The sequence below is a fragment of the Rhinolophus sinicus genome, linkage group LG04, assembly GCF_036562045.2.
Source record: "Rhinolophus sinicus isolate RSC01 linkage group LG04, ASM3656204v1, whole genome shotgun sequence".
NCBI classification, from domain to species: Eukaryota; Metazoa; Chordata; class Mammalia; order Chiroptera; family Rhinolophidae; genus Rhinolophus; species Rhinolophus sinicus.
Genome location: NC_133754.1, coordinates 130,859,947 through 130,885,311, shown reverse-complemented (window position 1 = coordinate 130,885,311; position 25,365 = coordinate 130,859,947). Strand labels below are relative to the sequence as shown.

Sequence of the window (25,365 nt, the reverse complement as noted above, 5' to 3'; positions counted from 1 at the left end):
GGCATTATTAATATTTTCATATGAGAAGACTAAAACAACTTTTTGAATTGAGAAAGATCTATAAATCCCTTGGAAAATAACTATCAGTAATGACATTAATTTAATCCAAAGATTCTTAGTTTCCTTGGCAGAAACAAATAATGTGTATGCTATAAAAACACTGGGTATCATAAATAACTTTACATTTTTCCATAATGCATAATCAAGTATGGATATTAACAATCATTACTAATAATTATATATTAGCTCTATTAAGTTATGAACTCTCATGTCTGAAAGTCAAGTCATTATAAGTTTATGGAAAGTCTCTCTTACTAATTCGTGGCAACTTCTCATAAGTTCATTTTAGTTTCATAGAAAAGCCTATTATTTACACTTGAATGGTTATTTACTAATTTCACAAGTACCGGCTGAATGCCTATAATATGAAGGCACTGAGTTAGATGCTGACTACAATTGTAAGGTGCAGAAAAGGACATTGGAAAATTCAGGTTCATTGTTGTCCTATAAAGCTTTATAGTTGATACACTTGTTTAGTAGGTTGTCCCAAGATCCTCAAATTAACGAATAGCAAGGCAAAAGAAACACTGTATTTGAAGCCTGTTCAGCATGTTTGTATAACTAAAAAAAAAAAAAAGGATATATAAAAATACACAATGTAAAAACCATGAATACTATTAAAACAAGCATCCGTAACTTATCCATGAACATAAATATTAAAATCTTAGCAGTGGAGTACAAGGATAAAAGGATTGCCTTTTATGTTATAATAAAATAGGAACTATACCAATGTCATAATTTATTGAGTGAGGAGGACATATAATTTCAGATATATTGGTTATTCCATAAAAAGCATTCACTCTGTGAGGTCACTTAGATTTGGAGTCAGAAGACACAGTTCTGTTGTTCATCAGGAATGTGACGGGAGTGTAAATCTCACAGCTGAACTGTCATCTACTCAGTCACAAAAAGGACGTCACTTTTTATGAGGCAATTGTAAGCTGAGATGCATAACACAAACGTAAGGCAGTGTTCTAAACGGCATCAGCTAGCCTTGTCACACGTGATTCACATGGCAAAATCAGTGGACCCTTGGGATCTCTTCTTCATGACACTTTTTCCTCGAGGACCAACAAATGATGCAGAAAGCACAGCTCAGTGGATTTAGGACCAGGCTGGGTAAGAGAGTTGCATTCTAAGTCTGACTCTACTTCATGTATTTATCTATAAAAATACCTGCACTATGGTATTAAAAATATATTCAATAGTAAATTTACATTTATCCTTTCAAAAATCATCAGTCAAAAAGATATAACACATTATACCTTTTGTACATATATAATCTTTTAGAAAATAAGATTAGACTATTTTACAGAAAGAAAAATAAAGGTAAACATAAAACCTCAAACCTGAAAAGCCTATTCAAGAAAACTAGTATTTCTGAAGATTCAATAACAATAAAACTCATAAACAAAACCTTAAGGAAAAAAGCCAGGAAGAGGTGAGGGGGGGGGAAGCTAGAACACAGTAGTGAAAATAATAATAACAAGTACAAACTATTTAATTTTTTAAACTGGTTTAAGAAGGAAAAGATGTTTCTATCACAAACAATGGTAATGAATTTTCCTGTGTATCTGTCCAAAGTTGTTTTTCCTTTTGCTAAAGGGTGAGGGAGAGGGATATTTACAAATAGTTTTTTCTGATATTTTAGATAACAGTGAGAAGGGGGAAACAAGGCAGCTTTCCATACACATGTAGCCCAGTACAGACATCGAGGCCACCAAAACAAGCATCCCATAATGCAATAGCACATGCAGAGAAATACGGACACCCAAATCCCCCAAACAGTCAACAAAGAACACCAAAACTAAATGATGAACAGTGTAAACACATAGAAATTGCTTATGTGAAGTTATGCTAAAAATTCTTAAATGTAAACTAACCTTTGGTTTACACATGGAGTGAAAGAAAAAGGAATAATATCAGTGATGCCGAAATGTGACACGGCTCTTAATCTAGAGACTGTGCCTGCACATGCAGACAGGATCCTTCCCTGACAAAGGAGCTTAAAAGCTTAGTAGTTGGAAAATATGATTTTCAAATGAGAGCACAATCATCAGTGCCATGTGAAAATGTAACAATCTCATGGCTCTGTTGGAATTTATATTCTTTTATAAATGAAAGGGGGAAAAAAAGCCAAAATGTATACACTGAATTTATATCTGGATCCATCCCAGCCTCAGGAGGTTACAAAAGCATGAAATGGTTTTCACAGACAAGTTGCAACACACAGACATAATGAGCTTTTGAATCACCGATACTCACACATGAAAGGGGGCTCGATCATCAGCAGGTGCTGTAGAAAATCTAGAATGGGAAGCATACGCCGCAGCATCTTTTTACAATGGTGTTAACACATGTCAATGTCTTGTGCTGAATGTGAGATGCATACATATGTAGTTAAAAGTGGGTGCTCCTGGTTGTTTTTCTCCCCTTTCCACCTCCCTCCTATCTACACCTCCCCCAGAAAAGCATCTGCTCTTTGCTGGTGTCTATAGCAGTGATTATTAACAAGCATGGGAAAATGTAACTGCAATCACTCTTTTATCCCTTGATCAGGAATTCATCCCACACTTTAGGTTAAGGCAGGTGAATTCTGATTCAGCTCGGTAATTATCTGGCAGATGTTACCAGCAGCTGCTGCTAAGCGCAAAACCCTGGCTATTATTACAGAAATATAAAAACTCCTGGCAAGGTGGAGTGAGAAGTGAAACAGAATGCATTCTGGTGAGGCTTCACATCTGGTTTTCCATAGAAAATAATGAAACCTGGAACTTAAACTGGCTGTTCTTCAACTCTTGAAACTCAAATTATCTACCCAGGCATGCATGAACGCACACACACAAAGTTCCTAGCTATCCATGGGAGAAGGCAAAAAAAGAAATCCAGTGCATTGTCTCAAAAAGCAATGCTTCCCCTAAAACCAGTTATGTAACTGAACCATTTAGTTGTGTGTTTTTTAAGTCCAACCAATACAGTGCTCTACCACCACCCCAGATTAAAGTAGATTCATAACAAGAAATAAAGGGGAAGAAACATGGGTGGAGCCTAAATCCAGGCAATGACTACAAAGCTTAATTGGCCAGAGGCAATGTATGGCTCCATTCATAGTAATGGGAGGCCTAGACTTTCCTTTTGGGAGGATTACTCAGAGCTTTCAAGGTAATTCTAAACCTTTTGTTTCATGAAAGCAGATCAGGAGGGCACAGAGCCAAAACATGATGCAAAAATGCATGGAAGGTTGTTCAGCCTCAGTCAATCTAAATGCTATTTGTTTTATCATTTAACACATTTTTCTGAAAAATGATTATATGATTCTAATATCTTTTTATCATTTACCCCATGAATCGAACCATAACCATTTGAATCACACCTTTCGTAGGACACTTGAGAAGGAATCAATGTGCTTTGTTGGTTTGTTTGTGAGTGTGCGTATGTGCACACAGCCAGCACACGAGAAAGACATCAACTGACTGAGTGACTGACTGATTTCCAGAGGAGGGAAGGTTGTGGTAATTTTTCTTATTTTCCTTTTTTAATGTAAGAGACTATACTACATTTTGCCTCCTGGGATCCTCAAGCAGTTATTTATGAAGCTAGCTCTCTAGATATGCTTCATAGTCATAATAAAGCTGCTGTCTGCATGACCAGGTATATTTTGGTGCTGAGTCAGAAGGTGGGAAAACAAATCAAACAAACAAAAAGCAAAACAGAACAAACAAGAGCAACAAAAGTGAGAAAAGGAGAAAAAAGACTTTTGAAGCTGGACATCTTTTCTAGAACTGACTAGATGCATGCCTTGTGTCAAATCAATGTCACAATGGCTCCCTTTTAAATTCAGCAGTACATCAGAACAGAGGAATAAAGCTAGAACCAAGATCGATTATGGTGCTCAGAGACCTGCATCAGTGCTCATAGCAGAACATGGGCATTATCACATCATAAATCAAGTGATCAGTTACGAGGCCATCTGCATTTTATACTACATATAAGCTATGTAAGCTAAAACCCTGGCCATAAAGAGTCTCCATGTGGATGTACATCATTCACCTTTTAAGCAAAAGAAATGGACATTGGACCACAAGTGGTGAGGAAAGCACTAAACGTTGCTCTTTTCTCTTAGTATTGAGGCTTTGACATTTTTAATAATGTTCACTTGTACTATCATTAATAAGATAATTAAGGAATTGTCAGAGGATCTGATGCTCTGTTCCATTATAAAATAAAAGTCCAAAGGCATGCAAAAATAGGAAAGCCCATTAGTGAAATGCTGCCTCAAAATATTATTTTTTACTCCAAACAGTATATATATTTCTACTTTTTATTGATGGCAGAATGAAAAACAGATTGTAAGTATTGTTTTTCTTACCTCAGCTCTAGCAATATCTACTTCAGAAAAAAAAAAATACAGCATGCAGTCAGTAAAATAGCATTAATACAAAAAAGTCTCCCATACCAGTAATCATTGTATCAATTTAGGGTAAACAATCTTTCTCTGAGCTCTTATTTTACTATTTTATCCCTTATACATTAAATACAAATATTCAACGGTTAATGTTAGAGAAAAAGCCAAGCTATTACATTGATGAGGTGTGACAATAAAGTCATTAACTAATTTCTACGTTAGTTCATAAAATGTTTAATGATTTAAAAACCAAACCACAAATACAATGTGCTTTTAGCACATTAAGGGATTATGAAACAGTTTAATAAGCACATCCTGAAAAAATATCCTATATGACCAACCATCAGACTGTATCAACATATTGGTGAATTTCTTAGATCATGAGGTAGCTCAACAAAGGAAAATTACGGGTCAGACTGGCACTGTTCTGCATGATCTTTTCCATTCCTGGCTTAGTTCTAGGACTCATACACATCAGTCAGATAGTGTACAATTCCTTACACTGAGGCCAATCCAATCTTCCTTATAACATCCTAAGAGTAGACCCTCCTATTCTGTGAGAGATATGTCTATCTCTCACTCTAAGGTTTTTGCAGCAATCACTGGAGAAGTAAAATTAAAAAAGAGAAAGCAACATGTTTTCAAATGGTCCAACATTGTTATCTTAAAGAGACGACCTACAATCCAGAACTATTCATGAATAGTGAAATTCTTAGGTGATTTATATTAAATAAATATGTAATTTTTGTATATCACACAGAAGCATATACTGAAAAAAAGAAATCTGATTAATGAATTGAAATTCCTGAATTTCCCCAGCCAAACTGGGGTCCAAAAGATACTTACTTTATGTCAGGCCCAATGAGAGAATGTCTTCTCAACATGGCTCGCGCCTGGGCATTGGTTAAACTGACAGTAGAGTCTTCATTAATAGACAAGATGCAGTCCCCAACGGCAATCCGGCCATCTCGACTAATGGCACCTCCATGAATAATACTTCGAACAATCATCCCCAAGCAATCTTTATTAGCACTTACGGTCATCCCTATGGTAATGGAAGAACACAGATATGGGTTAAATATGTGACTTGCAAAATCATTTTAAGTTGAATTATAATAATCCCTATGGATTCAGAGATAAAAGATTAGCATTACCTTTTTTAGCCAATAAAAAATAATCAAAAAGAAAGGAAAAAGTTAGTTTGTAACAAAAAATATTTTTAAATAAAATTTGGAAATGTTTGTGAAATTGTATCCAGAAAACGACACTCCATGTTGAATACATTGGAGATAAAATAGGTCTACACTGGAGTTATTGTAAATTAGGCTATTTGAGGTGTTGCCCCTTAAACAGAAAGATCTCCCAGGGAGAATATTTTGACAGCATCCAATCAGTTTTATAATAGCAGTTTATCTCTTATAGGTATAAGAAAATAAACAATAGGGCGGCAAATGCAAATTAGTTCAATAAATTAAACTCGGTGCCACTACCTTATTTCCAAATCATTTGTTTACTCAGTATTATATTTACTATATGCTTACTATGGGCCAAGTACTATACTAGGTGCTTGCGATAAAAAAGCATAACACAGAATTCCTAACATCAAGAAGCTTGTATTCAAGTCTTATCATCAGTGCCTGAATGTACCGTTGTCTGTTGAACTGAACTGATGTGAACTTAATTCGAATCGATTCCCATTTTATCTCCAAATTTGAACTTCTATAAGTTCCAGATTTGGATATTCAATTACCCTCCTGACATGTTCCCTGGATGACTAATAGGAAATGCAACCTTAGGATGTACAAAATTAAACTTAGAAACTGAATTTTATGTTTCTCGCTCCTCTTATTTCTCCATTTGTCTTGCCCTTGTTGGTGGTGTACCACAAGAGCACGCTCCATTACTCAAGGCAGAAATGTTGGAGTCCTATCATTTCTATCTTGAATCCATTCATCTTTCGCCATGCCCACCCTAACTTCAGACCATGCCAGCACCTTCTCCTCTTGCCTCACTTTTCAAAATAGTCTCCTAATTGGTCTCCTAGCTTCCAGTGCATTCTTCTCACAGCAGACAGAGTGATCATCCCCAAAAAAACAAATCACATCACATCACTCCCGTGCTAACCATGCTTTAGCAACTTCCTGTTATGCTGATATACAGGACACATACTGACACAGTCTATAGGGCACTGGTGGCCTGGCTCTTTCAACATGCACCCTTCCTGGGGCCACGTCTTCCTTGGCTCCCTGCGATCCAGCAACATGACCTTCTTTCAGAATACACCCCGTCTCTTTGCCTTATGCCCTGTTTCAGCAATTCTCACACAACCAAGTTCTTCTCGCTCTTCAGTATCACTTCCTCAAAATGGCTTTCCAAACAAATCTCATCTAAATTAACATCGCCTTTTCATCCTACCCTCACTCTATTCCTTCAAAAATATAAAACCTTTAGAAATCATGCTAAAACTTTATATAAAATAATGTTAATCATTTAAAATCAAGTGCTAAAAGTTCCTTCCAAAACAAGATTATGTAATTAAACCAGACAAGAAGAGATATAAAGCTATAAGGATACATATATGTACTTTCTTTGAGAGAAGTCACAAATTTCTCTTTGGGTTTTTACATTTTTTTAAAAAAAGAAAGTAATACTTGGTCTAAATTACTAATTCTAATTATACCAAATTAGATATAATATTTCAAATATTTTTTAAGAGCAATTCTGACTATAATATGCTTCCAGCCTGACAGTTTGTGCCTGGATATGGGCAATCCAAGCTCCTAGTTATCATTTTCCGATAGAAATAAACCATTATCAAATGTATTTAAAATATTATTTTAAGACTCATATTAATGATTTTTTAATGTACTGTCATTAAGGAAACATTTCTGCTTACCATAAACCAACAAGCAAGTTTAGACTCTATTTCATCCCAGGTAGGTTTCTTATGAGAAAAGAGGCTGGCTGTGTCATGCATGTTTCAGTGGTACTGTAGTGTGTTGGATGCTGCCACCTTTCCCAACAAGATTCACCAAAAACTGGACTATGGTAAAATCGAAATGTACGACTATGAAACAAAATTTAACTCAGTGGCCCATACTGGGAATCTAACCCATTATCTTCTCACTAGCACCATGAACTCTACAATATAGCAAGCCATAAACATGGGACAAATCCTCATGAGTAACAGTCGACATGACTTTCAAATTCATTTTTAATAGCATATTTAACTCCTGACTCTATCAGCTATAAGGCTGTCGTTCATGCAAACTAAATAAACCAAGAGGTTGACATCAGTTACCTTACATTTTCTTTTCACCAAACAATCATTTTCAGTTCAACAACTTTAAGGTCATATACACTAACTAGATTTTGATTGTAATTTATAAGATCCCTCAACTTTTTTTTTTTCCCCTAGAATTAGTATAGCAGTATAGACTAAACCATATAGTGTAGAACCAGAGAATTGGTTCTAAATCTGTTACACCACTTCCAATCATTGCGTCCTTGGGCAATTAACTTAACCTCACACTGGGCCTCATTTTACCCATCTGTAAAATTGGGTTAATGCCCACATTGAGGGGTGTTTAAAGAATTACGTGATATAAGCTTATGCAGAGTAACTTTCAGGGTACCTGGCATAAATTGCTTAATAAAGTACAAAATAGAAACAAATGAAAACTCACAGAATATATTTAAAATGCATCTCTATTCCAATCCAAAGCTGTATTGCTTTCTAAAGGCTAAATGCATATCTTAATTCATCTTCAAAATGAAGCTTGTTATCACAGCTGTCTTAAGGTAACTCGAGCACTGATGTGTATTGCATGGTATGTCAAAACCAGAGACAGACCGAGGTTTGAGCTCTGCTTCCATCTCCTGAGGACTGAGTACTTGCAGAGAAATTCCTGAGTCTGTCTATGTTTCTGTACCTAATCAGTCAAGAGAGGATAATACCTTCTTTTTCTTCCTACCTTTTTACCTTTGCTTTTCCCCTTCAAGTCCTAACCTAATACAACATATTTAGCCAATGGATCATAGGACCTATCAAAAATCATCAAGATTAAAAGTTTCAAAGGTCACTATGTGCATCTGTACACATGTGTGTATATCTGCATATAACATTGCCCTCTTATACTTAATAAAGTTAAAACAAAATCCAAGTGACTCATGAAATCAAAGCAAATGGATTACAACAGCTTTTACAGAAAGCTATCATTTATTTATAATTTCTTCTGGTTATCATAGAAAAAAGAAATTATCCAGAAAGCGAAAGCTGAAAACAACCTCATGTAAGTTGATTAAGGGAAGACTATGACTCTAACATACTCCATCAGCACAAAGCCAGCCTCTATTTAGATTTTCTCAAACATTATCACATTTTGTGGTACTTCAAGTTGTAAAGGCACCACCTCCCAACATTAAAAACTTAAATGAATGCTTTACCTGAAAATATTTAATGTTTTACACAGGTTTTATAAGTAACCTTTTTCATGATACTTTTACATTTAGTTACTCTAAATGCTGCAAAAATCTGAATACTAAACATCTCCTGTCTAATGAGATACAACAGAAATGTCCCTGCTTTAGCATACTGAATTTGAACTACAAAGTGCGAGAGGAACCTCACTGGATCCCAGGAAATCAAACATCCAAGAAGTCCCTATAAACATTGTATGTAAATTACTTCAAATAATGGAAATAAATCATAAAAATAAAAGTAATATTCATACCTTTTTATTACAATTTGGTTACTAAACTAATGGTGCTATGATTTCACACTGATAGGTACGGACGTGTGGTTTCGTCGCACAAAGCAAATAAAAGGGCTTTCTTATACTTTACTTTTAAAATCAAACTGTTGAAGTTTAAATGGATTTCCTCATACGAGCGATAGCAAGGACACTTTACCTTTCATTGTTTTTTCCCCAAGAGCTTAATCATCTCTGGTATATTTTTAAAATCTAAATTCAAAAGCTATGGTGGAAGCAACCCAAGTGTCCAACAACACAGAAATGGGTAAAATGTGGTACACACACACACACACACACACACACACACACGCACAGGAATATTATCCAGCGTTTAAAAGGAAGAGCATTCTGACATGTGCTACGACATGGATGAAACTTGAAGACATTTTGCTAAATGAAATAAACCAGTCAGAAAGGGACATACATTGTATGATTCCACTTACATGAGTATGAGGTACTTAGTAGCCACAATTTATAGCGACAAAGAGTGGAATGATGGCTGCTAGGAGCTAAAGGACAGGGAGAAAGGGGCGTTGTTGTTTAAGGGGCACAGAGTTTCAGTACCCATTAAAGAAGATGAAAAAGTTCTGGAGATAGATGGTGGTGATGGTTGCACAACAATGCAAATGTACTTAATATCACAGAAACACACACTTAAAAATGGTTAAAATGGTCAATTTTATGCTAGGTATCTGTACCACACTTAAAAAATGATGTGTCCTCACACAGTAACAATGTATTAAAAACCCGTATGATTTTCTCAATAAAGGAAGAAAAAGATTTGACAAAACTCAACATTTTCTCAGCAAACTAAAAATAGGAGAGCAATCCAAAAGGGGTCAGATCACAAACTCAGATGTACTCAAGTCATGGCTCTTACAAGAGTCTCCCAACTGCTTCTAATCTAATTCACCGACCTATGCCAGAATGATCTTCTTAAAACAAACCCGATCTTCTGCCCCTGGCTCCCACTGCCTCTAGGAGCTTGAGGCCGGAGGGTGTTATGCCTAAAGTCCTATGTCACGCGCACGAGCCCATCCAGCAGTGGGTTCCCACCTATCATTCCTTTAACTTCATTTCTTACTTTGCCCATCACCACACTGCATTTCATCCATACCAAACAAAATCCAGCCATGTTTCACATTTCTCTGCCTCAGCTCTAGTAGCTTCCAACTTTCCCAATTTTACTTTTCCCTAATCTACTGCTCTTTCAAGAATTAAATCCAGTATCTTTTCCTCTTCAAAACCTTTCTAAACTCCTCCGCATACTCAGAGATTAGGGCTCAGCCATTCCCTCTTTCGAGCCTTCGATGTTCTCTGTATAAATGTCTATCATAGCATGTATAACATTTTAATACATTTAGGACTGGATGTGTAGATTACTCTAACTCATGTTCTTCAAGGAACGTAATTACATTGCGGTGTCTAGGCATGCTGCCTAGAATGTAGAAAAAAATGAAAGTTTGATAGTTGTATAATACACTAGAATAGGGTTTCTCATGTGGGATTTACAAAATTTCTATCTTACGAGTTGGTAAAAAAATGGGTTCTAAGGCCAATTAAATGAGAGAAATGCTGCATCTCTTCTTAGAGATCCACAATGTACACCTGAGTATCAAAGCCTCTGAGAAGTAATGCAAACAGAAACCTGTCTCCTTAATTCATCACATTCCAAACTATTAAACTTCGAAACCATTTATAACTCCTATTAACATCCTATAGAACTAATATTCTAAGTAGCATGTGTTCAGAAACACCACATTAGCAGATGAAATATTCCTGACATGCTTTGATATCTACAGTATCCATCGCATAATTAATGAATGATAGAAAGTTCTGTAGCTTAAATTTTATACTAATCTATTAAATGGAATATATAAGAAATATAACTCAGGATAAATTCTTGGCTATAATTCTCCATTTAGCTGCCATTGGTGGTACCCAGCCACCACCAAATGGAACAAAATCTAGAGCGCGACAGAGACTGGAATCCCACTCCCCAAGTAAGCACTGCTGGACTTCCCTGCCAAGTCTCAAACTTCACAAGGAAACAAGACCCTGCCGTAAGATATCAGTGTAAAGGGTACTGGTTGGTTACATCACAGCAGGAACAAGATCTCTGATGTAGAGCCAACCAGAGAATCTTGGGCTACACTCTGCATTCAGAGTAACTGATCTGACACCCTGTTTATCATTACAGAGCACTAGGGACAGAGCAGAGTCACATGACTGCTTAATGCCCCCCCAAAACACACAAACAAACAAAACATGCTCTCTTCTTCAATATAGCTTTAGTTATTGTAATTAGAATTTTATTTTTACAGGAAGTCTTCTTTGCCCAATTCAGAAGGTTTTATGATTATTAACTAGCTGCATCCTTTTATGGGTTAAGAGAGGACACAAAAATTCTGCCACGTGGGAAGGACTATTGAATAACTTGCATGTATATTGTGGTGGTGGCACACCTGGCTGTCTTGTTAAGTCTTTATTTCAGTGAATGAAAGAAATTAAATACAAACTGAGTTATGCATAACCAGTAACATTCAAAGAAACTAATAATTTGCTTTTCCAAAGAATTTAGAATTCCAAATCGCTGACTTTTCATTTTCTAAGAATTCCTTTTCTGATTTGCTATTTCATACACAAACAATTCATATATCTTTTACTTGAATGTAAATGAGGCTCCTGAATACTTTTAAATAATTAAGAGATTGAAGGATTTAAGCTAGTCTGAACTAAACCATTTCCTGTTAACCATTTCAGGAAAAAATAATGAGTAAAAACTGCAGGAAATTTTAGAACATTTATTTTCTTATCTATAGTCCAAAATATCAAAACCAAATTCAGCATTTACACATTGGGAGGGAGCTGGGTGGGAAAGTATGTATGGACAATAAGGAACTTACCTAGGCTAGAATTGCCTTTTGCTATAGTAATTGTCCTCTCAAAAGATTCTTTGGACATATTTTGAAGCACGACACACTCGGCAGCAGAGGCTAGGGAACTCTGTTGATTTAAGAACTCAGAGCCCTGATGGAAAGAAAAAAATAAGTCACATGGAGAGGAAAACTAGACTTTGGAGTATGATTTCAACATCACATGTACGCTCGAATTGATTGTGCCTTATTCAACAAGAAGTCTATAAACAAAACAAGTTAATTGGTTGGCTTCTGAAAAATTTCAGCGTCAGGAGAGCACACGATCCAAATGGGGAGATTAGCCAGAATAACACTGCACTATACCTGACTTCATAATACACAAACCGTATCTTTAAAACATTACCTTTCCAGTTGAATCAGTTAACAGAGGAGAATTAAGTTCTGCATTTGATATTACTTCATTTGGCCGGTGAGACTCAGTCCACGCGCTTGTGTTTTCACATTCGTATTGCTGTTCAATAGCATTTGCAGGTGTATAATCACTTATGGTAAAGCCAGAAGCAGGTCCCATACTCAAGTCTAATGAAGGTGGGCTCTCATTCTGTCTTTGCAGGAGATTCTGGGTGTACAGTTCCTCCAAGGACATGTGGAGATCAAGTACTGGCTCTGAAGAATTTTCAGTAATATCCTGATGATGAAAGGACAAACAAACACAAAAATATTATGGCCAGAATTACTTTAATGTATTTTGTAAGACTATTTCTTAATGAGCAACTATTTAGTGAAAAGACAAAACACAATGTAACTATTCATTGCTCAAAAAGCATTAGCAAACATACAAATTCATCATTTAGCTGATATTCTGCATATCTTTTTATAAATGTTTTTGAATATGCTTCCTGCAAATCATACATCTCATGTTCTACTGAGTTACTTCCACCTGTACAATATGCTGGACATACAATCATTTAGATGCAGTATTATATTCTATTCACAAATGAAATCATTCAGAGTTCAATCTACATGAGAAAGCAAGTAACTTATATTTCCAAATCTTATTTAAGGAGTAGTTCATTTCCAGTCCAAGTTCCTATTTACTATAAGATCAAGAGCACAAAGAGAATGATATTAATTGATTTGGATTCACAAGAACCTCCAATAGAAAATTATTTTGACATACATTTATAGGCATTTATGGAGAAGAACCAAAAGCCATACAATTTATATTATTATAGGCAAAATTTTCATACGTATTCTGCAAGATACAAGAGAAGAAATACTAAGAAGGGTTATCATAAGATGTAGGTTCTAACCCAGGCTAACTCATTAACAACCTGTACATCAGACAACCTCTCTTGGCTTTATATTAATTTCTAAAATTCGCTGAGACTCAAATGCTATAGCTCTACATAAACACATGTATTCTCTTACAACGATATATGGTTATCATTTATGTGCTTTGGGCAAGCAGTTGCTCTATGAACTGCTGTTGAATAAACATATCAATTTTCCTTTCAATTCTTTGATTGATATTTTTAAAGTATAAAAGCAGTGTATGAATACATTGTCATCGGATAAGATTCAAGCCATATAGATGTATACTGTGTATGCACACAGAGGAAATAATTAAAGTCTTCCTTTATGGCTTTAAGAAAGGACTCTTGGTCCTTTCCCAGTAAAAATGTCTGGCTTCAGTGGGCTGTTTATTCATCAGATTTTTTTAATGTGTTTGCATAACATACACATACAAGTACAAATGCACACACTCTCACATCACGCACATATACATATATATTTTTAAAACCTAAGCTGAACCATACATGACACAGGTTTTTACTTGCTTTTTTGAAGTATTTTTAAACCTTCCCATGAGAGATTCCATGTTAGTCAATAAAAGTCAATCTTCCTATGGCTATAAAATATTCCTAAGTAGGAAAGTACTGGGGTGCAGACTCTAGAGCCAGGCTGCCTACCTTCATATGCTGGCTTCACCACTCGTCAGCTCTTTGAGCTTTGACAAGTTACTTAAATATACTCTGTGCCTTGGTTCCTTTACCTGTTGATTAGGAGAAATAATAGGACCTAATTTAAGACTATTGAGAGGATAGAAAGTTAATACCACAAGGTAGTTTTTAAAACATGCCTGACTTAATAGAAAATGACTAATTTCAGCCATTGCTGTTATTTTTATTGCACATCTTTGTGAACCTGTGAAAACTTATTAATATTTAGTATGAACTCCTACAATTAGGGCTGTGGGTCAAGTGACGTACACATTTAAAATGCTGCTATAGGGGCCGGCCTGGTGGCTCAGGCGGTAAGAGCTCCATGCTCCTAACTCCGAAGGCTGCCAGTTCGATTCCCACATGGGCCAGTGGGCTCTCAACCACGAGGTTGTCAGTTCAATTCCTCGAGTCCCGCAAGGGATGGTGGGCTGCGCCTCCTGCAACTAAGACTGAACACGGCACCTTGAGCTGAGCTGCCACTGAGCTCCCGAATGGCTCAGTTGGTTGGAGCACGGGCTCTCAACCACAAGGTTTCCAGTTCGACTCCCGCAAGGGATGGTGGGCTGCGCCCCCTGCAACTAGCAACAGCAATTGGACCTGGAGCTGAGCTGCGCCCTCCACAACTAAGACTGAAAGGACAACTTGACTTCGAAAAAAAGTCCTGGAAGTACACACTGTTCCCCAATAAAGTCCTGTTCCCCTTCCCCAATAAAATCTTTAAAAAATAAAAATAAAAAAATAAATGCTGGTATATATTGCTGAATGGTCTTTCAATGTTCTCTCACAAAGAGACTATGGGAGTACCTACTAACTAATCTTGACAACCCTAAATTAGTTTGGTAATTTGATCTGTTAAGAAATACATGCATTAGTGTTTTGCTATGCATGTTCATGACAATTAGTGAGGACATGCCATTTGTATATCTCCTGTGATAACTCCATATGCTTTGTCAAAATTATCAGGTAGTTTTCACTTATTGTCATCATTGGCATATTCTGAATATAAAGTCTTTGTGATATATACAGCAAATATGTTCCCAGCTTCTTACTTCTCTTTTATGTTTATAGATGATACATACATGCGGAAGTTAAATTCTTTATGTAATCAAGTATTCATTATGTAATTCTTAAAGGAATTCTTTATGTAATAAAATTTTCCCAATTTTTTTTGCGTGTGTTTTTGGGTTTTCTATGTAGTTTAATAAGTTCTTCCTCCGCACAAAGAAAATTAAATGCTTTCTAGTACTTTTCTTCTATTTTATAAGTGCATTGTTTTCAGATTCAGTTTTAACCCATCTGGAATTTATTTAAGTGGTGTGAGATATGGGCATCTCTTTTCATTGTTTTCTAAGTGGATAACCAATTGCTCCAACACAATTTATTACACTCCACTTCCTCAATCAAGTTTTCATCTCTCTGGAATTAAGAAATATTGCTGGTAAAAAGAATAAAATACATGCAAACAACATCTCTAGAATCTTCAGGAACAATAATAGGAAAGTATCATTGTCCATACTTCTAGAGGCTAAACAATAACTTATTGGCTCATTTGCCCAACTTTGATTATTTTAATCATATGAAAAATAACAATATACTCACTATAGAAATCAGTTAGCTTCTGTATTACTAAATTAATTATAATAATTAGCTGTAAATATCTCTGCACTTCATAAAGATAACAATGAAAATTACTTTTCATTAGAAAAAGAGGTCAAGCTGCCCTGTTAGCTGGGATTTACTGTAAATCATGTAATAGAACTTGCCATGCATTATTCATGAAGGAATTAACACAGACACATAAAAAAGAAAGAGCTAATCAACACAGCAGACAACATACGCCTACTTAGGAAACATTTCTGGTTGCTGAACAACCAAGTTTTATTTTTAAAAGTCTTATGGCTCTAAAAGAAAAGCAGTTCTTCCCCCATATATGTTAAAAAATAACTACAACTTCCCAGTGCAACCTGGTATTTAAATGAAGTCGAGATACCAAAAATCCACCTTAATATGTGACTCCACTTTATATATTCTTGTTCCTCAAAAAAAATGGGGGAGAGGTTAAATAAAAATATCAATCATAATTGAAAACTGTATTTTTATAGTATATGTGAAAGTTTTACTTTTTTTAACACGTTGCGTACGGATCACGAGAACCTTCATTTTTTTCTGAGCCATGCGTTAAGGACGGATAATGAGAATTCTCGTTTTTACTGTTGACTCTTTTTACTTTGCATATTTTATTGAATTATTTGTAGAATAATTATTTATAGAATAATTTATAGAATAATTTATTTGTAGAATCTATTATTTATAGAAAAATAATAAATGACATAGAAGCATTTACGCTTTAAAGAGAAGAGTGCATTTTAAAGCAGTTTGTTTAAAAAACCTGCCGGAACAGAGGGGTATGAGGGATTTAAACCCCGCCGTACGCAACGTGTTAAGTATAATGAACATGTTAAGGTTATACTTGGGTACATTATTGACCCAGACAATATATTTACAGAGTAGCTAAATACTTAAAACATTCACTAAATACGACCTGCTTTTTCTCAGTAAGCAGTCTACCACAGAAGTCCTCGTAATAGTTTTGTAAAACATACTATAAGCATAGCTGCTCCAACTTACATTGTTCTCCCACTCTACCTGAGATAGGCTGTACTTCCTTTGTTGTTTATACACTGGCCCTATTCAGTGAAAAGGCAGTATGTTTTATACCTTTGAGAGCTTGCAGTTTTGTCACTAAGATTTCCACAATCATTTTCATTATCTTGACCAGACTGATTGAATTAGTTTTTGATACTAAACCCCTTCTCCAATGTGTCTTTTAAACACGGATATAAAGTCTGCAACATTTTATGCTATAAAATGACAGTCAGTGGACATGTGTAGGAGTTTTTCTTTTTTAGTATCATGGAATCCATTCACTATGTTTGGAGAACGAGGTACCTAAAGGGGTTTCTAGCTTGACACCCAGTTCAACTTGAACTAGAATCCATAGCATTTCCTAGGGATACCGATATTCAGACATGAAGGACATGTACCAAAGTGATAATCATTTCATCCCTGAAGCAAGAGTGAGAATGTGGGTGGACAGGGAGAGTGGGGCATGTGGGTGAGGATTATGAGTACAAGGAGGGACTCATTACATAGCTATTAAGTCTATGTTGGGTATATTTTAGTCAAAATAGGAAAAAATAAATGGAAGTATCTTCTCCCCCCAAATATGTTGAGCTTTTAAACAAAACTCTACAAGCATTTAAGTTTGAAAACAACTATTTCCGTATTTGATGCCTTTGGTGGTGACAAGGAAAAAGGGATAAAAAGATTAAATAAAAAAATTAAAACCTAGAACAATAAGAAAGAAAAAACCGAGATCATTTGGGGACGACTTCCGGAAAAATGGCGGCGTGAGGTGAGCCTCTGTAAAGCTCCCCCGGAATTTACAAAGAATCGAACAACAAAAACTCCACAAAGGACTCCCTGCACAGCAGACAGGCAACATGAAGAGGCCCACTACCGACTGAAATCACCTACAGGTGGGAGATTCGCGCGAGAGCGGGGGGGGAGGAGGGAAGGGAGAAGTGCGCGGAGACGGAGATGCGCGGGCGCAGGACGCAGACCTCGCTCAGTGCGCCGAGCTCGCTGCTTCCCAGAGCTACCGCAGCTGCGGGAGAGGGAAGAACTCGGACTGCTAGGGCTCCGCCAGGGCTCCACAGGGCTGAGGGGACAGCATATAACACGGCTGAACCCAACGCTCACCGCAGAGACCTCAGAGAAAAGACTGAGGCAAAAAGGCTGAAAACGGTGGTTTAAGCCCACACTGCCGAGGAGAGAACGGAGCCTTAGGCACTGAGACCTCCCAGAGCTCGCCCCGCCCCCACCTGCCGGGTGCTAGAAGCGAAATAGTAGCAGTGTCAGATCAAAACAACAGAAAATTTGCTGTTTTGAGAACTGTGGGCCGCAAACACAAATTCACAGCCCAACTAGTTCCAGCAAAGGGGAGAGAGCTGTGGAAGCAGGACCGGCTGTGGTGGTGGTCGCTGCCATTGCTCTGGGCCACCTCTCACAACTCACCCCACCCCTGACCCCACCTATCTGGGCGGAACCGTGCAGGAGTAAACAGAACTGCTGAAATATACGGGCTCTGAATCAGCAGCTGGAAGAGCTTTCGAACATCAAAATCTCTCCGCATACCCACCGGGACACTGCGCCCTGTGACCTAGACAAACTATTAAGAGGAGAAAAAGAGAGAAACCATGAGCCAAGCATAATATATCCAGCAAAGATATCCTTTAGATATGCAGGAGGAATAAAGACCTTTCGAGACATACAGAAGCTGAGGGAATTTTCTAATACACGACCTGCACTACAAGAAATACTAAAGGAGGCTATTCGACCACTATCAACAGGGACAATTTGTGGCAACCAAGAAAATGGAATACTCTAAATATCAAACTTTCTTTTACATAAACTTAAGGGTAACCACTCAAAATAAATCCAGAATTGAAATATATACTGAAATAAAAGAAGAAACAGAGGGAAACATCATAGAATACCACCACACAGAAATAATAGACAACAACAAAAAGGCAAAGAAACAATGGAGACACAACCTTACCAGAAAACTAAGGATAGAATGACAGGAAATCCTCACATATCAATAATCACCCTAAATGTAAATGGACTGAACTCACCAATAAAAGGCACAGAGTAGCAGATTGGATCAAAAAACTAAACCCAACCATATGCTGTCTCCAAGAGACACATCTCAGCTACAAGGACAAGCATAGACTCAAAGTGAAAGGGTGGAAATTGACACTCCAAGCAAATGGTACCCAGAGAAAATCAGGTGTAGCCATAATGATATCAGATGAAACAGACTTCAAGGTGAAAAAGATAACAAGAGACAAAGATGGATATTTCATAATGGTGGAACTAAAGGGAGAAATTGACCAAAACACAATTATACTAGGGGACTTAAATACATCATTGACAGCTATGGATAGATCATCCAAACAGAAAATAAATAACGAAATAGTAGCCCTAAATGACACATTAGATGAAATGGACATAATTGACATTTATAGAGCACTTCATCCTAAAACATCAGACTATACATTCTTTTCTAGTGTACATGGAACATTCTCAAGGATAGACCATATATTGGGACATAAAATCAGTCTCAACAAATTTAAGAAGATTGAAATCATACCATGCATATTCTCTGATCACAAGGCTTTGTTAGAGGAGAGATCAAAAGATACATAGAAACAAATGACAATGAAAATACATCCTACCAAAATTTTTGGGATGCAGCGAAAGCAGTTTTAAGAGGGAAATTTATCTCATTACAGGCCTATCTCAAGAAACAAGAAAACTCCCAAATAAATAACCTCATGTTACACCTTAAAGAACTAGACACTGATTAACAAAATCAGAAACGTAAAAGGGGAAGTTATCACGGACACCACAGAAATACAAAGGATCATCCAAGAATACTATGAAGGACTATATGCCACCAAATTCAACAACCTAGAAGAAATGGACAAGTTCTTAGAAACATATAGCCTTCCTAGGCTGAACCATGAAGAACTGGAAAATCTAAACAGACCGATCACAATTAACAAAATTGAATCAGTCATCCAAAACCTTCCCAAAAGCAAAAGTCCGGGACCAGATGGCTTCACTAGTGAATTCTACCAAACCTTCAAAGAGCATCTAATACGAATCCTGCACAAACTCTTCCAAAAAATTGAAGAAGAGACAGTACTCCCTAACTCATTTTATGAGGCCAACATTACCCTGATACCAAAACCTGGTAAGGACAGCACAAAAAAAGAAAACTACAGACCAATATCTCTAATGAATACCGATGCAAAAATCCTAAATAAAATTCTAGCAAATCGAATACAACAATGCATTAAAAAGATTATTCATCACGACCAAGTGGGGTTCATCTGCGGGGCACAAGGATGGTTCAACATACGCAAATCCATCAATGTGATGCATCACATAAACAAAATAAAGGACAAAAATCATATGATTATATCAATTGTTGCAGAAAAAGCATTTGACAAGATACAACATCCATTTATGATTAAAACACTTAATAAAATGGGTATAGAAGGAAAATACCTTAACATAATAAAGGCCATATATGACAAGCCCTCTGCTAATCTCATAATTAATGGAGAAAAACTGAAGCCCTTTGCTTAGCCAAAGCAATCTTAAGAAAAAAGAACAATAATGGAGGTATCACACTTCCTGACTTTGGCTTGTACTACAGGGCTACAATAATCAAAACAGTATGGTATTGGCAGAAAAACAGACATATAGACCAATGGAATAGAATTGAAAACCCAGAAATAAAACCACATCAATACTGCTATTTGTCACCATGTACCAAAGTTAATTCAAAATGGATCAAAGACTTAAGCATAAGACCTGACACAATAAACTGCATAGAAGAAAACATAGGTACTAAACTTATGGACCTTGGGTTCAAAGAGCATTTTATGAACTTGACTCCAAAGGCAATGGAAGTAAAAGCTAAAATAAACGAATGGGACTATATGAAACTTAAAAGCTTCTGCACAGCAAAAGAAACCATTGACAAAATAAAGAGGCCACCAACTGAATGGGAGAAGATTTTTGCAAACAGTGCCTCCGATAAGGGGCTAGTATCCAGAATATACAAGGAACTCATGCAACTTCTGGGTATCTACCCAAAAAATCTGAAAACATTTAGAGATAAAGACACGTGTGCTCCAATGTTCATTGCAGCTTTGTTTACGGTGGCCAAGACCTGGAAACAACCAAAATGTCCTTCGATAGATGAATGGATAAAGAAGTTGTGGTATATATACACAATGGAATACTATTCGGCGGTAAGAAAAGATGATATAGGAACATTTGTGACAACATGGATGGATCTTGAGAGAGTAATGCTGAGCGAAACAAGTCAGACAGAAAAAGCAGAGAACCATGTGATTTCACTGATATGTGGTATATAAACCAAAAGCAACAAAAGAACAAGACAAAGAAAGAAAAAACCCACTGGCTGTTTGCCTTTAAAATCAACATTTCAATGATTTGCCTATTAATCCAAAGACCATGGAAGCAGCTATATTTTTTCAGATTTCCGAGTAATGGTTATTTGCCTTAAATCCTTACATAATACTGAATCAAATTAAGCAAACATTGCTCCTTTAAAAAGAAGAAAAAGCAGAACAGGTCTCCTAAGGGGAGAGCTGAGTGTGGAGCAGCTCCACCTTCGGCTGCAGCCCTATGTGTCTGTCTAAGATGCTCTCTGGGGTCAGGCTCTGGAGTTATGAATAAGGCCTCCGTCCACGAGGCGTTTCTGCTTCGGGTGACCAGGTCTTAACAACTTCAGCTAGCATACCCGACTGAAGTGAAAAGACCTGTCACCAGTTAAGGAGGCAGGAAACATTATTTGTACGCTTCCAGACACAATTTCAGGCTATAAGATCATTACATATTTAGCAATGTCAACAACTTGAGGAATCACTGACATCCTCACACTCTATTTCATCCTTCTTTCAAATTCATATGGAGGTGTCTTTATTTTTTCTAAGGGTCATATACTATACAATCTTATTTCATCAATTAAAAAGTCCTAAAGTGAGCTTACTTGTCTTTAAGAAAAATGGCCAATTCTATATTCCGTACCAAATTGCCATTCGGTCTCTTTAAAGTATATTTAGGGCAAAGAAACAAAAAAGATAAAGGCATCATCTATTTTTTTTATTTACATACAATTTTCTAGTAAATATCTAGGTACTAAAAAGATGCCACAGGAAAACAAAAATAAAAACAAGACAAAACAAATGAAAATGCTGCAGAGGTTTATCATGATGAAGGGACAGTCCTACTTTCAGAGAAAACTAAAAGCCCACAGGAGTTTCACAATTTGTTTTCAAACACCCTTATTAAGGTCTTCTTTGTTGTTCTGTAGTTGAAATATTTCAGTTGATAAGCCATCTTGCCAAAATTTGCTTCAACGGAGGAGTAAACTGTTTGGGGGGGTGGGGAGGAAAGTGGCAAACAGACTTCAGTAAGCCAGTATGTTGTGCTGAGTTCAGCAAGCATTTGCCCTGTAAAATATATGCTTCTCAGTATGCAGATTGTGTAATCCCTTTAAGTAACAATTACTAAGTTAAACAATGCAATCTGTCCCACTGGCAAGAATAAGTGTGCTATGCTGTGGATTAGGAGATTCCATTAGGAGATAGACTGTTTCCAGCCCTGAGGCCAGGAAAGGCTGAATTTGGTCCAGGAGGACGCAGTCAGATAGACAGTCTCAGGTGTGCTAAAAGAGGAGCAGATGCTCCATTCAAGATTATACCTTGCAAACCAATTCAAAGAGGTTGCCCAGTATCATTTGCACGGATAACAGGTGCACCTTGAACATAAAAGAAAATGCTTTGAAATGTTCTAGCTAAAGAATTACTTGTTTGTCAGGGAAGGAAGAAAACTGTGCTACACCTATGAAAATTCTTTCCAACTTATTCATAGATTCAGATTCCCTTCCCACTGAATTTACGTGGAAAACATATCTTTCATATATTTAAGAAAGTATTGTCTAGTCTTTTAATCTTAATTATTATTATTTATGGTATAATTCCAATATTCAAAAATAAATATATCCATGTATGAACCCTTTGCCCAGATTTAATAGCTACTAACAATTTGCCATATTGTCATCAATCTCTCTTTCTTCTTAAAATGATATAATGTATTACAGATACAGCTCAATTTCCATCTTTCCTTTTTTCTCCAATAACTTCTTTAATTAACTTGAAAGGTAACATTCCCAAACATTTTTAGGTTTTTTAATACGTACACTCACACACGTACTCATAAAAATACACTGACTTGCTTTGTATTTCATTGTCTAGAAAATATAAACAGCCCCAACAAATCAACAGATAAGCAACCCATTACAAAAAAGGCCAAAGTCATGAAGAGGCCATTGATGGAAATGAAAGTCAAATGGCCAATACGTGAAAAAGTGTATAACCTCACTAGTAATCAGGAACCCTAAATTAAAAGAATAAGATACCATTTCACACCCAAATGGTCGGATAGGTTTTAAAATATTATTTATTAAACATTAGAGAGCATGTCACCAAGAAAAGGAATAAAGTTGGAGCATTTACACCAATAATCTATTTCTAAAATATAAATGGCACAGCCATTTAGTAACTAAATTCTTCATTCAGATCCAATGACTTAAACATACTTAGCCATTTACTGTGATTTTTATGTATTCTTTGGCATCATTTTATATAAAAACATATGACAGCATTAAGTTTAACTTAGCTAGCAAATATTAAATTAATGCAAGAAATATTTTACTATCCAATTTTGCATTAAAGTCAGTTTTAAAACCATTAAGAAAATAAAGTTAGTCTTGTAATTTTTCCAAAGTACACACAGCTAAAAACACAATTTGAGAAATACATTTCATTATTTTTTTTCCTTTTTAACACAAAAATCCCAGTCAAAGCTTGGAACCCTTGTGTCTATCCCTCTGTATCACAGGCCCTAGAATTAAATAGCCTCTAGGACTCTAAAAGTTACCCGATCAACACTATCTCATGAAACTGCACTTTAATCTGATGATGACTCCATGACTAGAGAAACACAATGTCTCTAACATGCTATTCCTACAACTCTCTACAAACGATGACCTCTGAAAAATTACATATGAGGCTCTCCCATATATAAAACAGCATTTCCTTTGTACCTTGGGAGGAGAAGATGGAAGGGAGGGCCCATAGTTTAGGCCATCACTACAAGTACTGCCATGAAGAGATAAAATAGAGGCTTGAGTAGAGTAGATACTGTCATTATCAGGAGAGTACTGAGACTCAAATGTAGATTCATCTGCTAAGTCAGCATCATTTGTGTCCACCTAAGAATATAAACAATAATATCAGTTGGAAATTCTGTTCTATTACATATATGATAAAGTCTCACTTGAGACTAAAAGGAATTCTGGTATCATTCCTTTGATTATTCCATTTTCTACATGACCTCTTCAACACATCAGATATTGACAAACACAATAGAAAAAGGACAAGACTGCCCACTGCAGTAGAGGCTGCTGGCATTGAAGGTTATTTTATTCTATCAATAAAAGGGCCAAAGGTAACCATTAACAAAGGGCCTGGATCAATTCTAAGTTTAAATAGTTCCATAAGTGAGGAAAATGCTTGCCTTTTTCCAATTGACATTTTTTAATAACACCTGCCCAACTCCTAGAATTTTATAATAAAACGAATGAGGTCATCACTTTTCCTATTCAACTAAAATAAATGTATTCAATAGGCCAGCTAGACAATCAACTATTTGTAAAGCTAAGACAATATATTTTGCTTAATTATCTGTAACTAGATTTTAAAACAATGCAAGTTACAGATCTATAATTTGAAGTTGATCATCAGAAATCAAAAAGAAAATCTGTCATTTCATGCTGAAATTATACTAATAAAACAAGGGACCTAATTATAATCTAGCTATAGTGAGCTTTAAGTCATAAACTGCTACTGTTGGAAAACTTATATAGAGAATTTCATTATATATTATCTAAAAATCCTATTATTATCGTCTGTGGAAGAACCAAGTGAAAGAATCAAGACATGATAAGCTGGAAGCTCTTTTTAAAATTCACTTACTGTTACACCTTAGAATAGGTAAAACTGACATAAATACTACCCTTCTCCAGTATTACCAGTATTTTCTGTTTTAATGGCAAAAATCTCATATGTTCTATTTCTTTGTGATTTCAACGTACATATTTAGCCTGGAGTAGTTACAAACAACATAACATGATACCAGGACACATTCTTACAAAAACACGGTAAGAATACTGATGGACCATTTCAAAATGAACCTCTTGATAATAATATATTTTCAGTACATACTCAAATTCACTAGTAAGTATCTACGTGGAAGTCTAGCCTTTACAAATGTACATTATGTACAATATTATAAATAGTAAATATATATAATTGTAAAGGAAGGTGCAGCTCACAGTGGCCCATGCAGGGATCGAACTGGCAACCTTGGTGTTTTCAGCACCACACTCTAACCAGCTGAGCTAACTGGCCACACCCAATAGTAAATATTTTTAACATGTGCTATTTAGATAGGTAGACTTGGGTTATGGATTACAATAGAAAAAATATTTGTTTTAAGTAACATTAAAGAAAAATATCTCAAAACAATTTGTA

At 36.1% G+C, this 25,365-nt stretch overlaps 1 protein-coding gene across 16 annotated transcripts in view; it reads right to left on the bottom strand.

Annotated features, from left to right (window-relative positions):
• MPDZ (multiple PDZ domain crumbs cell polarity complex component) overlaps positions 1-25,365 on the bottom strand; it is a 156,655-nt gene that overhangs the window by 52,757 nt on the left and 78,533 nt on the right. For 10 of the 16 annotated variants that reach the window (XM_074330388.1, XM_074330390.1, XM_074330396.1 and 7 more), the window contains 5 exons: positions 23,877-24,044; positions 12,502-12,786; positions 12,126-12,249; positions 5,312-5,510; positions 2,326-2,367 (listed from right to left, as the gene is read on the bottom strand). In XM_074330388.1, the coding sequence (XP_074186489.1) occupies positions 2,326-2,367; positions 5,312-5,510; positions 12,126-12,249; positions 12,502-12,786; positions 23,877-24,044 (818 nt within the window). The remainder of the gene's footprint in view (positions 1-2,325; positions 2,368-5,311; positions 5,511-12,125; positions 12,250-12,501; positions 12,787-23,876; positions 24,045-25,365) is intronic. The other 6 variants (XM_074330389.1, XM_074330393.1, XM_074330399.1 and 3 more) reach the window with 3 other exon arrangements.